Below are 12867 nucleotides of genomic sequence, written 5' to 3' on the forward strand. Positions count from 1 at the left end.
GTGGTTTGGTGGCTCCGCAGAGGCTTTCGACAGGGAGTACCAGCTGGCCTACGAAGAGCTTAGCGCCGAGCAGCTCAAGTCTCTGCACCCCGTGGACCGGCCGCCCGCCGCCAGCGTGCAGTGCTGCCTCAAATCTTTCGGCACCCCGTTCATCTAATCGCTTCGGACAAGTGGGTGTCCACGGAAAGCCGCTTGAGCGTTAATCCGTATCCTCGACAGCCGGCTTAATGTACTAGTACGCTCTTCATCCTCACCTGTCGGACAATTCAGCGCCCAATTAAAATGACTGTGCCTTACTCGTACTGTTCTTTTCGCTACTGTGTGACATTTCTTCCCCCTTGTAACAACTACGGTACTGGTAAGGCAAAACTGTGCACTAGTTGACATCTGTGCGCTACTAGAACTACTAGTGAAGCGCTAGATGTTAACAAGTAGAATTATATAACATCGCTAGTAGTCTGGGTAGCATGCAGTTGTCAACTAGTACACAGTTTTGCCTTGCTAGTAACGTTGTTGTCCTACTAGTATGCCAAGGTGAAGACAAAGAGCGTACTAGTACACGGACCTTGAGCTGCATTGAGTTAAAATGCTCAAATGGCTTTTTAGACGGTTTTATGGAAAGCCGTTTGATATCCCGCTTAATGTCCATATACTAGTATTCTACGTGTCTTCACTCGTCAAACAATTCAGCCCACAAATAAACGATTTGGGCTCACTAACACTACTAACATTTTTTTCCACTATTGTATGATATTTCGGACAACTTTGACATACAAGTAGCTTGAACGACATACATCCCAATTGTTTAACTAGTGAGGATGAAGAGTGTACTAGTACACTGACCTTAAGCTGGATATCAAAGATATGGAATAAATGCTCAAACGGCTTTCTCGAGATGTCAGTTAGTGACTTGGAAACGCCTCCGGGGTACTTTCATCTGCCGCTCAGGATGCAATACCGGGCGTTGCCTACGAGCGGCACTGTTTCCCTGCTGACAGATTATTCACTGATCAGAACAAGACCGATTTGTGTGTTGTGTGTTGGCTAGCACTTCTTAGTGCACTTTCTAAGAAAAACAAAAAATAAAAAAGTAATTCAAGCTTATACGGAGCCCCAGCCGTGACTTGGGGGGGGGGGGGATGAAATTGTGGCCACAATATACACTATAAAAGGTGTGCACAAAAGGCTAAATATGCACATTATAGCTATATTGGGGCAACAAATTAGTATTTTGTGCTCACAAGCTAGCATTTTGTGGATACGTTATGTCTCTGTTGTTCTGCAAATTAGCATTTGTGCATACGACATGTCTCTGTTGTTGGACAAATGAGTGTTTTTGTGCTCACAAGCTAGCATTTTGTGCATACGTTATGTTTCTGTTCTGCAAATGAGTATTTTATGCTCACAAGCTAGCATTTTGTGCGGAGGCTATATCTACTGTATTTCCCGGCTACAAACGAACATTTTGCGCGCGCGTTCTACGTATTTTTTCCTCCCGTTTCACGTCTAGGGCTCCATAAGTTCACCTGTCATGTATGTATATACAGTATATCCTGTATATTTTAAATGGGGGCGCACGTCTGCCTGTCAAGTTTGTCTGATCCAAGTCGTATTCAATTTTCAAGGCCACGTTGGATGAATAAATCCGTGTCAAGCGGCAAAAGAGTGAGACTGGCTAATGAAAAGTCCCAAGCGCACACCGTGGGCACGTTGGGCCGGCCCACGAGAAGTCACACCTGCTTCACTCCGGCGATTCCCAACCCATAGTTGACGTCTGGCCTTTTTCCACTTGCCGCACGCGAGCTCCGTTGGTGGAAGCACTGATGAAGGGTGGCTTTTTAGTACTGCTGATTGATGAATTTGAAAACATTCCACGCCAAGTGCTGCAATGGAGAAGGAGCACGGACATAACAGAACACATTCCGTTTTCAAAACTCATCTCTAACGGTGATGAAGATGAGATGATCTTAATTCGTTTGTCTTAGGAAAAAAAGAATTTCTCTATTTATTTTTGTATGATTGACATTTGCAGTCATTATAGTCACTTTTTTTTATGACTAATACCCATTTTAATGTTTAATGAGAGATTTAAACATCTACTGATTTCTCAAACGTGATCTCTCACCGTCCTGTGGTAGGAAATTGAATGTCTACACAAAAGTATGCTGCAATAAACACGTATGTGACAGATTGAAAACAGATGTGTTTTTATTGTTAGCTATGAAATTGGATTCATTTGTTTATTTTGGATGCACCGCTTACAGTACAGTGTGTGGATGTTCCAATTTTTGTTTTTTGTCCAATCAGATTTCAGCCTGTGTGTTGCCACATCTAATGTATCTGCCCATGGCCTCAAATTTCTAGTGCGTCCTCACGTCTGATGATGCCAGCATTTTTCCGTCCCCTGCGCAAAACTTGTTGCGTTCAACTTCGACTCAGCATTACTGGTGAGTATGATGTTTTATAGATTTTTCAAAACCGTTTTCGGCGTGTTATATTGTGGTTTTATATACTGTAGTATTGATGGTTTGCATAATTGTGTGACTGGTTGTGTTTTGCAGGGTGGAAGAGGAGCTGGATGGGACAAGTAGCCAGGTAACAAAAGTCATAATCCTGAATGTTTGTTGGGCTGAATGGCGATATACAGTCGTGCTCGAGCATGACTGTATTGTCTATTATATGTACTAGTCTAAAAAAAAAAATAATAATAATCTTTCACTATTCTGGCATTGAGCATATAGAAATAATTTTGGCAATCCTAATTGACCTAAAACAGGAAAAGTTTAGTCTGATTTCAGGTCAGACAGTCAAGAAAAAAAGTCGTGCTCCAAAACATTGGCACCAATTTGAACATGTCAGGTGTAACAAACATTTATCATAAAAGTGTTTTTTCTTTTTTCTTTTTAATGGGGAAAAAGGCGAGGAAAACGGTTAATTTCCCTATTTGGAAAATATGCAGCTTCACATCAAATGTACATTAAAAATCTGCGAAAATAAACTTATGATCTTCCACCAATAACAAAATGATGGCTGCGAATGTATGAAACGAAACCAGTAAGATCGCCTGCTGCTTTTAATCTTTTACTTTTATGCGTGTCATAGCCTTTCGCCCTTGGGCCACCAGGGGGAGCCACAGACAGTGTTTAGTCTAAACGACAGTGTAAGTCGTTTTGGAAGGTTTGATGAAAAACTGCACCGACTTGTGAGACACGCACAACGTGAAAGATTGTTCGATATTGTATTGCTTCAGATCGCATGCATAAATATATAACATGAAATCAGTTTGCAAAGAGGGAGGGTGTGAGGAGAACACCGGCTGCACATGCATATATTTGGCGCAATGAGGGCACCACCCTGTGATCATTAAAGATGCAATGTATGTGTGTGGGGCAAATCTTCTCCTTGGCCCATACTTAATGACGCTGCTGCTGAGTCAGCGCAGACCGCGCAGTGACGAGGATGAAAGTTGAAGGGTGACGGAGAGAACGACAGAGGCGAGTTGCTCGTCGTTTCAAGGCGGGAAACGGGAAAAGAAAGCAAATGTAAAGAACGGAACATATTACGGTGGCACATTGCGATAAGAGTGACCCCATTTACGAGTTATTTGAGATGCTTTGACTTACGAACAACATTTTGAGAAACTAAACTGTCGAAATGAACGTGAGCATTACATGTGTATTTCAAACAACCACTTGGCTTTGCCTTAGACGTAGATAGATCAAATAAGATTTTTTTTTTTTTTTTTTTTAATCTGCAGAAAATATTACTGCAGCTAATTGAGGAGTTGTGACCATCTCCTGTTATATCTGTATGTATTATACTGCCCCCAGGTGGCCAAGGCGTGCACACCAGGAGCAGCACGATGTCTGTTGAATTGAAGCAAAAAAAAAAGGCAAAAACTGCTTAATTCTAAGTCATGACTGTAAGTTAGAATAAAGAACAATAATATAAAGTGCGTCCCCTGCGATTGGCTGGCAACCCGTTCCTCACGCTTTGTGAGGAGAAGCGGCTCAGAAAATGGATGGACTATAAAGTGCTATTTTTCTTAGAGAAACATTACAATTGTTTTTTCTAAGGAGACTGGAACGGACGACTGCCTTTTCTCTTCATTTCAATGGGGAAAGATTATATAAGATACGTGTTTTGAGTTACAAGCGTGGTCACAAACAATTGCTCGTATCTCAGGGCACCACCGTAAGTTCTGGGTTTTGTTCCATGATTCTAGTGAAAACGACCGTTCCAGTTACGAAGACAGTTTTCCTCTCGTATGTCCATTATTTCTTAATTGCTGTATCGTTATGTTATCATTGCACTCACTCTACAATTCCCACTTCCTGTGCGTGCGTGTGTGTGTGTGTGTGTGTGTGTAAACAATAGAGTTGATTAGGCGTTGCGTGGCAGTGACAGCGCCTAGCGGAGATGATTAATGATGCTCTGTTTAATGTGATTAGTGCATTAATACCTCTTGTGATGGCTGAGACCGGCTAACGCTGCGAAAGGTCAAGGCGCTCGCTCACGCACGCAAGCACACACACACGCACACACACACACACACGCCCGTAGTGGAGCCCATAGGTGTCAAACTCAAGGCCCGGGGGCCAGATGCGGTACGCCACATCATTTTATGTGGCCCGTGAAAGCAAATCATGCTCGTCAACTCTTCCAAATTGTCATAATAATAAACAATAATGTTGCGATAATTGCATTTTTCTGTTACCAAACTTTTCTTCTACAGTCACTTAAAGAACACTTGAACAAACTATTATCCTTGTCTTCTGATTTCAAAACTAGTTATCCCTCAATTTGTTGTGTAATGGTAATAATATGTTTTGGTGATGATTAAACATTTATATGGTTTCACTGGGCGGCACGGTGAACGACTGGTTAGCACATCTGCCTCCCAGTTCTGAGGACCGGGGTTCTAATCTATGTGGAGTTTGCATGTTCTCCCCGTGGCTGCGTGGCTTTTCTCCGGGCACTCTGGTTTCCTCCCACATCCCAAAAACTTGCGTGCTAGGTTGATTGAAGACTCTAAATTGCCCTTAGGTGTGAATGTGTGTGCGAAAAACCTGGTTGTCTGTTTCTATGTGCCCTGCGATTGGCTGGCGACCAGTTCAGGGTGTACCCCGCCTCTCGCCCGAAGATGGCTGGGATAGGCTCCGGCACGCCCGCGACTCTTGTGGAGGATTAAGCGGTACGGAAAATGGATGGATGGATGGTTTCACTGTTCTAACGGCCCTCTGAGGGAAATCATAACCACAATGCGGCTCGGGACAAAAGAAGAGTTTGACACCCTTGCTCTAGCAGGTCAGAAGACGACGTTTCCCGTTTGCGCGGCAGTATCTTTTTTGCTTTTACGTCACCCGCAACAAAGATACAATAGGACGGTTCACTATGCCGCGGGATTTTGCGCTGCTTATTTTTCCACACTGTCCGTTACCGCAAACTTACGTAGCAATAAGCGTGAGCTCGGAGGAAAGTGTGTCTAAACCTTCGGGATCGTGTCACTCTGTGCGATGTGTCGACTGAAAAGCAGAGCTGGCTTATGCAACTGAAATCTTAAAAATCCAATTTTTTCAAAATTGAAAATAGCCTACCACCGCCGGTTAGAATGAACTGTAATCCGTCCCCAGGTGGTCAAGCTAGGCAGCTGCCAGTGTTCTTTCAATGCCTTTATTGAACAAACAGTAAAAAAGAAACGCATAAGAAGTACAATCATACACTAGCACGACTCAGCTAACGGTTAGCCATTTAACAGCCCGTTGCTACCTTGAGCCAACGGCAGCCAACTGTACACTCTGATTCGCTGACGCCCACGTCACTCCCCAGGCCAGGCCCCGCCTTTTGACGCCACACACATTCAAAGTCGCAGATACGACAGTGTGGAACGCGAGGATGGCGCCCCCAAGTGGACAAAAATAATACCTGCTGTAATATATATAATTGATCAATACTGTGTATTGTCAATAATTAGCAGATTTGTATCAAAATCCCAATCACAAGTCATCTCAAGCTTTTTATAGAAGAAAATGCTTGATGCAAGTGAAATGCTCGAACACCAAAGGCGTCTTGGCCAACAGTCGACAAGCATCGTTTGTTTGCCTTGAGATATTCAATCTTAGGTTTGAGGTTTTTTTTTGCAGAGCACTTCATTGTATTGTTGTCATGTTATGCGGCCTGATGAGGTCTTTGTGTTGCTTTTTGACCCCAAAAGCAATTAAATTGTGTGTGTATCATTATGTTGTGCCCATACTATATTAGTTGGTGGTGACAGCTCATGATTGATCTTCTCATCGTTTCACCCTCAACACCCCACAGTGTGTGTGCGTGCGCTTGTATTAATTATGAGTCAGAGTTGTGTGAGGAATATTGTGTTCTCAGTGGTGCCCTCTTGTGGTCCAGTATAGTGTTTTTTGTATGCGTTTTCATTAGCAGCTAGTCACAGCCGCTAGCAGGTTGTCTCGGTGCCTCGCGTCTGCGATTGTGCCGATAAAAGCGCGAGAATTACGCCTTCCCCCGGCGTTCTATCGGAGCCGTTAGGACGACAGAAGCACAGGGAGGGATGGAGGCCGATAAGGTTCCACCTTCCGAGTGTTTTATTGCGCTCACCTTGACGGCGGCCTCGCGGGGTCCCGGCTCGACCTTGGCGGCCGAAAGCAGGCCAATAACTCACGCCGGCCCGGCAAGAAGGTTCTTGGGACACGTTCATTTCCACGCTGCTTCCTACTGGCGGCTTCCAATTTGTGGAAAAAGGTTTTGGTGCTAATGACGTGGTTTTCTACGGAAGCATATTACTGCCGCACTCTTTATTAGCTAAAAGTACTCAGACAAAAAAAAAAAAAAACGAGTTATGAGTTATTCGTGTCCGCCAACACAAGTAGCAGCAAACAGTTGAGTTAGCCATCATTGTCAACATAGACAAAAAAAAGCTTCTTTTACAGTTTCACTTTCAACAAGCGAGTTGGCTGATTAGTCCACTTCACATCAAGTGGCATGACACTTTTCAGTTAATTAGTGGGCGCTCCATGACCACTAAAAGTTACACAATGTAGTCCGTAAATGCAAAATGAATCCAACTGACGCGATGTTAGCATGTCGGCCGAGTTTCTGCTCCATTTTGTACACTTTAAGGTAGTTTGCCGTGTTAAAACTGCTTGCATGATTTCAAAGAGAGCGCATTACAAATTTCAACAAAATAGCAGCAATACTATGTTAGCATTAGCACCCTAAACAAGCCGAAGTTAGCCACGGCTGCTATGTCGCTAGAATGTATCGTTCCAAATGCAGTGTTACTACAACACAAAACAAATTGTTTTTGGGAATGTTTAAACGATTAAAAAAAATAATAATCAAAGAGTTGATAAGCTTTACCTGTCGAGCAGAAATGTTGCTAATTACACATCATCAGCTGCCAGGGGTCCCAAGTCTTGTGGCCATTTGTCAGCAAACGAATTTAATTTTCCAGAGGTGGCTATTCCGTCATAGTTTCAGCAAAGCTCCTGAAGCCCAAGCTCACAGGTCACCCTCTCCTGTGCCGCATCCATCCCTTCGCGCGCTCGGTTTTCCCTCAGTGGCCTCCATGTTCCACCCGCCCCTTTCCTGCCTTATCGCAGCCCGATCCCGTGCACGCGCACACTTATTTAATACATCCCTTTAAACGGCGTTTGTGTGCTGAAGTGATATCCACCCTTCTAGTTGAAAGTCTTTTTTTGATTGCTTTATCAATCTTGGAAGTATTATGATTTAACTGCTCGTTACACACGCACGCTTTATTAATTATAAGCTAATTAACCTAGCACTAATCATTTGGCCTCAGAGCGTGTGCGTGTGTGTGTAAATATGTTAATTTGATTGGCAGATATGACGGATTATAGCGGCGTACGATAACAACAGTGAAACTTCTCATCAAAGTGCCCGCTCCCAGTCTGTAATTGTGTCTGGCGCTCGGATCAATAAAGTTTTCCAAGTCCAATTTTCCAGCCTTCCGCCTTCCACTCTTGTCGTGCCGCTTCCCGCGTCCTCGTTGAGTTTGACTGGAGTTGGCGGAGGCGCTCGCTCGTCTGCTGTTGGCTTTGGTAACCCTTTTAGGACCCTTCAAACGAGCATTCCTGCCAGCCGATCAGCCCGATCCGCTTTAAGCAGAGGTGGCAAGGTACTCACACTCTGTACGTCAGTAAAAGTACAGATACTTGTAAAACTAGAAGTACTATACAGATTCAACTCCTACACTTAAGTCAAAGTAAATAAGCCAACGCACTTGAAATGTACTTGAGCACAAAAGTAAAGAAGAAATTGCACATTTGTGTTGAAACATAGGAAGTGGGAGTAAAAAGTCGTCGGGGAAAAAATACTCCCGAAAAGTAAAGCTACCTTCCCACCACTGCGTTTCATGAAGCCTGGTCAAGGCTACCAAAATGATTTTGTCCCTGCCTGAGCACGCCGGTTGGACGCTTGTGACCCCCGCAAGTCCTGGTTGGGCGTCGCTGGTGACAGGGGCCGCCACGAGGTGGCTGTCACGGTGATGGATGGCGCTGATTAGACCTTAATAATGAAATAAACGTGACACGATATCCTCTAAACCTCCTTCGCTATGGCCCGCTTTGGCGCTCGGGAAATACTGGGGCCAATGTTAGCTGCCTGCTAATCACGCACACGCGTATTTTGGGGGAGAGGTGCAAGATTAGTTCATTGGAGGCCTTTTTGTGTGTTTTTGCGAGAGAGTGAAAGGTGTGTTTTTTTTAAAAGAGCCGAAGGTGTGCGTCTTTTAACCTTAACAAATCGAAAAAAGTATCTGATATTCGGGTAAACAGGACACGCAGGTAACCGATGGCAACCATCATCAATCAGTGGGGAGAACCTGCTGCTGGAAAAAGGCAACGTGAGCACAGGCGAAACGTGTGTGAGGGTAAAAAAAAAAAAAAAAGCGAAAGGACAAATTGGGACGACGATGGCTCACAGAGGGCCCGTTAGCGTTTGGCAACTTTGAGGTGGCTCCATCCTGGGATCCCGCCATCTTGCCGTTCCTCGGTGGCCGTTAGCGTTTGGCAACTTTGAGGTGGCTCCATCCTGGGATCCCTCCATCTTGCCGTTCCTCGGTGGCCGTTCGCTTTTGTCAACTTTGAGGTGACTCCATCCTGGGATCCCTCCATCTTGGCGTTCCTTTATCATCCCGCCCGTGACGTCGGCGGCGCGCTCTTCCTCCGTGTTTCCTATCAAGTCTGCCCTTTCTGGATGAGCAGCTTTTATGTGGCGTGTGATAAAGAAGGGGAGCGGGGGATGAAGGGCAGAGCGGGAAGGAGAGGTGGAGGACGGAGAGGTGCAAGCGCATTATGATGGCGTTCCTATGTTGTCCTTTTACATCTCATGAACGCGTTTGACTCTTTGAAAGTTTGCCGGAAGATTCTAAAAGTATCTTTGTTGCCGCTTATTTTAAGAAGCGGAAGTGAGACACAGCCACGCCGCATTTGGAATCGTTCCCACGGGGGCTTTCTTTGTATGTGCGATACGTGTGGCCACACAAGGCGGCATTTCTTCCCCCCTAAATGCGTTTTGATGCTGCGTTTACTCCCGGTTTGTCGAAACCGTCGTGAGCCAAAGCAGACGTCCGTCCTCTTCTGCTGACTGAGATTTGTGATTGGATGAGTGACTATGTGTTAAGCGGAATTTTAGCAGACGTTTGGTTTAGTGGACGACTGTTTTTATTTATTTTTTAAACTTCTAGACAAGCCACAAGCTGAATCAAGAAAGGTTTTCAACATCTTTCATGTATTTAATGAAAACATGTTGCACTTTGGACCTGGCATATTACAAAATATCCCAAATTCGATAAACACATGAACGCAATGGTAGCGTGGAGAGGCAAAGTGCCGTTTTAATTAAAAAGCAAAAGGTGAATCTTGGGGACGACAACAATGTCCATATCGTCCAAACTTAATCTAACTTCAATAACATTTTTAAAACCCAAGAGTGTTTCAAACATAAACAGAAAATAAAAGCGCAGCAGTTTCACACCCACAAGCTCAAAACATATTAAGAACGTCCGCGTTTAGCCATGCTCATTAGCGTGGCTGAAATGGCGGCAGGCCATTAGCATTACATGGCATCGTCGCCACCTACTGCTTAGGAGTGCGAATTGCCGGCATTCCAAGCCCTTCCCAATTAAAGCTTGGTGCATTTTTCCTGTTTTATTCGCCCCCGGTCATAGTCGAGTGCGATTAGGGAATAGAGAATGAGTGAATGATTCCCAACACTCATTCACACATTCCCCACTCGAAGGACTTTTTTTTTGTTTTTGTGAACTATACAATCCACTGTGTAAAAATACCTTTGTAATGAGTAGGGAATAAATCAGTGATTGTAGACGCAACCTAAATGAGCCCTAGCATTCTCACATCTTCATTTGTTGCCCTTCATTAGCATTTAGCATTCAGCTAGCTTGGTCCTGCTTTCTCTCCACAGACCCTGACCGTCATTCCGAAACTCCTGCGGATCACCGCAGATTTGCTGACTTGTGCACGCACTAATGAAAGCTAGCTGGGGGCTGTGCGCTTGAGAGACGGATGCTTTGATTTGAAGCTCGTACAAATAAATCCCGACGGCCTCTAGTCACGTTCAGACAGCTGCGTGCGCGAACCAACGCGACGTCGGCTTTGACGGGTTGAGAGGTCCTTTGGAACCTCATCCTCCCCTGGGACGAAGAGCAATTTCGGCGACAGGTTTTCCCACTTTGCTCCTTTCGCTGCTCTTGTCACCTCGCGTCGCGATGATCCCGCCGAGAGATACTTTTCTGTCGTGGGTTCTCTCGACTCGGCCGAGGCATCGCTCTCCTCCCGCCTCCCGATGCGCGCTTTAGCTTCCGTGAGGTAACGGCACTCTCCTTTTTTCATTCAGTCGCAGCGTCTCGGTGTAATGGGATTACACGGGATTACAAAAAGCAGACGGTCTGTAATCCACACCACTCAATCCCATTTACGGCCGAGTAATTCCTCCTCGCTGCTGCTTTTAATCTTCTTTCACTCCTACCATCTCCTGGTGTCAATTAGTTTGCTTTCAACCCCCACCCCCAAATATCCAACCTTCAGCAAGTCAAAGGTCAACATGAGCCGCACCGCAAACCCACGTGCATTAAACGTGGATCCAAGCAGCCTGTTCTTCATTGACAACACAGCTTAAGCATCAAATACAGCGAGTTTGAAAAATGAGTACTGTGATGCCCTCGCGTGTGGGCAAGGAGAGCCACGCTTGCCCATGCGCGTTCAGCCGTTTATTGAATGGGACAAAATGAAAACACTCGCAAGGAGCTGCTGCTCAGATTTCAGAAATGTTCTTGCTTTGACTTGCGAGCAAACATTTGAGATAGGAGTGCTGCGTGGTGGCAGTGAACTCGACTCGCTTCACAACAAGTTTTGCGTAGTGAACAAATCTTCAAAAAAAAAAAAAAAACATAAGATAAAAAGTATTGCGCATTTTGTATTTAAAACAATCACATAATTTTGCCTTCAAGTCAACTTGCTTAAGACCAACATGTAATGGAAATGCCATAAACGGGTTAACGAATAGCGGCTGGCTCGTGCTTGAACATCAGCGGTGCAGCAACACATGTAGACAGAAAATATAATACTTACAAGCGTATATTCTTAATCCTCTGGCAAAAAGGAGAAATACTACAGGAGCTTACTGAGTCTCTTACAGGAGTTGAAAAGTCATTTGTTTGTGAGAAGGAATCGCAAGGCACTGTTGCACTAGAAGGCTGAATTAGGAGCCTGGCGCGGATTTGCCTTCTCACAGATGAATGCATTTTTGACATTTTTAAAACGTTTTTTCCATTGAAATTTTTTTTTTTAATTATTTTTACATTTATTCCCATTTTTGTAAATATTGTAAATATATTATAAATGAAACTCTTAAGTCAAGGTAACACTGGACAAACTTTCCTCGAGCGTCTCTCTCCCCAAAGTTGAGAAAAGGGAGAGGATTGCCCGAAGTTCGCCCCCTCCTCACCTCTCGACCAATCGCAGCCCCCGTCGTGCACGGGGTCCTCGCCGATTGGTGTGGCCAGATGTCGCTGAGGGGGGCAGGGGCGGGGCCAGGACCAGAGCGCGTGTGCGCGTTCGCTGGCGCGCGCGCAGGCGGTTTGTACTCGCAGAGCGAAAAGTTGGCGTGTGCGAGGAAGGCGCAAGAAGCCACGACGACCGCGGGAGAGTGTCGCCCGCACTTGCAGCATGTCGCTCCCCGGCTCCCCCTCACTCGTCCCGGCGAGCTCGGGCGCCCTGTACCGCTCGCCTCCGGAGACACTCCACCCTTCGGCGGCCCCCGGCGGAACCTGCAGCCCGGCCCACGGCAACTCCAACCCACGCCCGCTGTCCCCGCGGCTCAGCGGCGGCTTCCTGGCCGCAGCGGGAGGCGCGCCGACCGGCTCGCTGGTGTCCGGGCTCGGCGGACTTGGCTCGCTGGGCTCGCTGGGCTCGCTGGCCGCCTTGAGCTCCGCCGGGCCGGGGCCGGGCCCGGGGCCGTGCGGCGAGTGCAAGCTGGTGGAAGTGCACGGCGTCAAGGTGGCCAGCTTCGGCGTGCACGGCCAGGAGCTCATCTGTCTGCCGCAGGTGTTCGACCTCTTCCTGAAGCACCTGGTGGGCGGCCTGCACACAGTCTACACGAAGCTCAAGAGGCTGGACATCACGCCGGTGGTGTGCACCGTGGAGCAGGTGCGTGTGCTGCGGGGGCTCGGCGCCATCCAACCCGGCGTCAACCGCTGCAAGCTCATCTCCAGGAAGGACTTTGAGATCCTGTACCAGGACTGCACCAGCGCCAGGTCAGTGCACTTCGCGTCGCCAAACCAACTTCTTCTAGTTGTTCTTTCTTGCGCCATCC

At 46.3% G+C, this 12867-nt stretch overlaps 2 protein-coding genes across 13 annotated transcripts in view; both read left to right on the forward strand.

Moving 5' to 3' along the window:
* dennd4c (DENN/MADD domain containing 4C) overlaps positions 1-10596 on the forward strand; it is a 29409-nt gene extending 18813 nt beyond the window's left edge. For 9 of the 12 annotated variants that reach the window (XM_061763906.1, XM_061763908.1, XM_061763913.1 and 6 more), the window contains one exon: positions 21-2197. In XM_061763906.1, the coding sequence (XP_061619890.1) occupies positions 21-157 (137 nt within the window). In that variant the 3' untranslated portion in view covers positions 158-2197. Of the gene's footprint in view, positions 1-20; positions 2198-2307; positions 2448-2561; positions 2596-10458 lie in introns of those variants that run through there. The other 3 variants (XR_009786787.1, XR_009786786.1, XM_061763907.1) reach the window with 3 other exon arrangements.
* Positions 10597-11963: 1367 nt separating this feature from the next.
* Positions 11964-12867, forward strand: part of LOC133472718 (dachshund homolog 2-like) — a 29048-nt gene continuing 28144 nt past the window's right edge. Inside the window, exon 1 of the mRNA XM_061763977.1 lies at positions 11964-12808. Within this exon, the coding sequence (XP_061619961.1) occupies positions 12222-12808 (587 nt within the window). The 5' untranslated portion in view covers positions 11964-12221. The remainder of the gene's footprint in view (positions 12809-12867) is intronic.

The sequence above is a fragment of the Phyllopteryx taeniolatus genome, chromosome 23, assembly GCF_024500385.1.
Source record: "Phyllopteryx taeniolatus isolate TA_2022b chromosome 23, UOR_Ptae_1.2, whole genome shotgun sequence".
Lineage (NCBI taxonomy): Eukaryota > Metazoa > Chordata > Actinopteri > Syngnathiformes > Syngnathidae > Phyllopteryx > Phyllopteryx taeniolatus.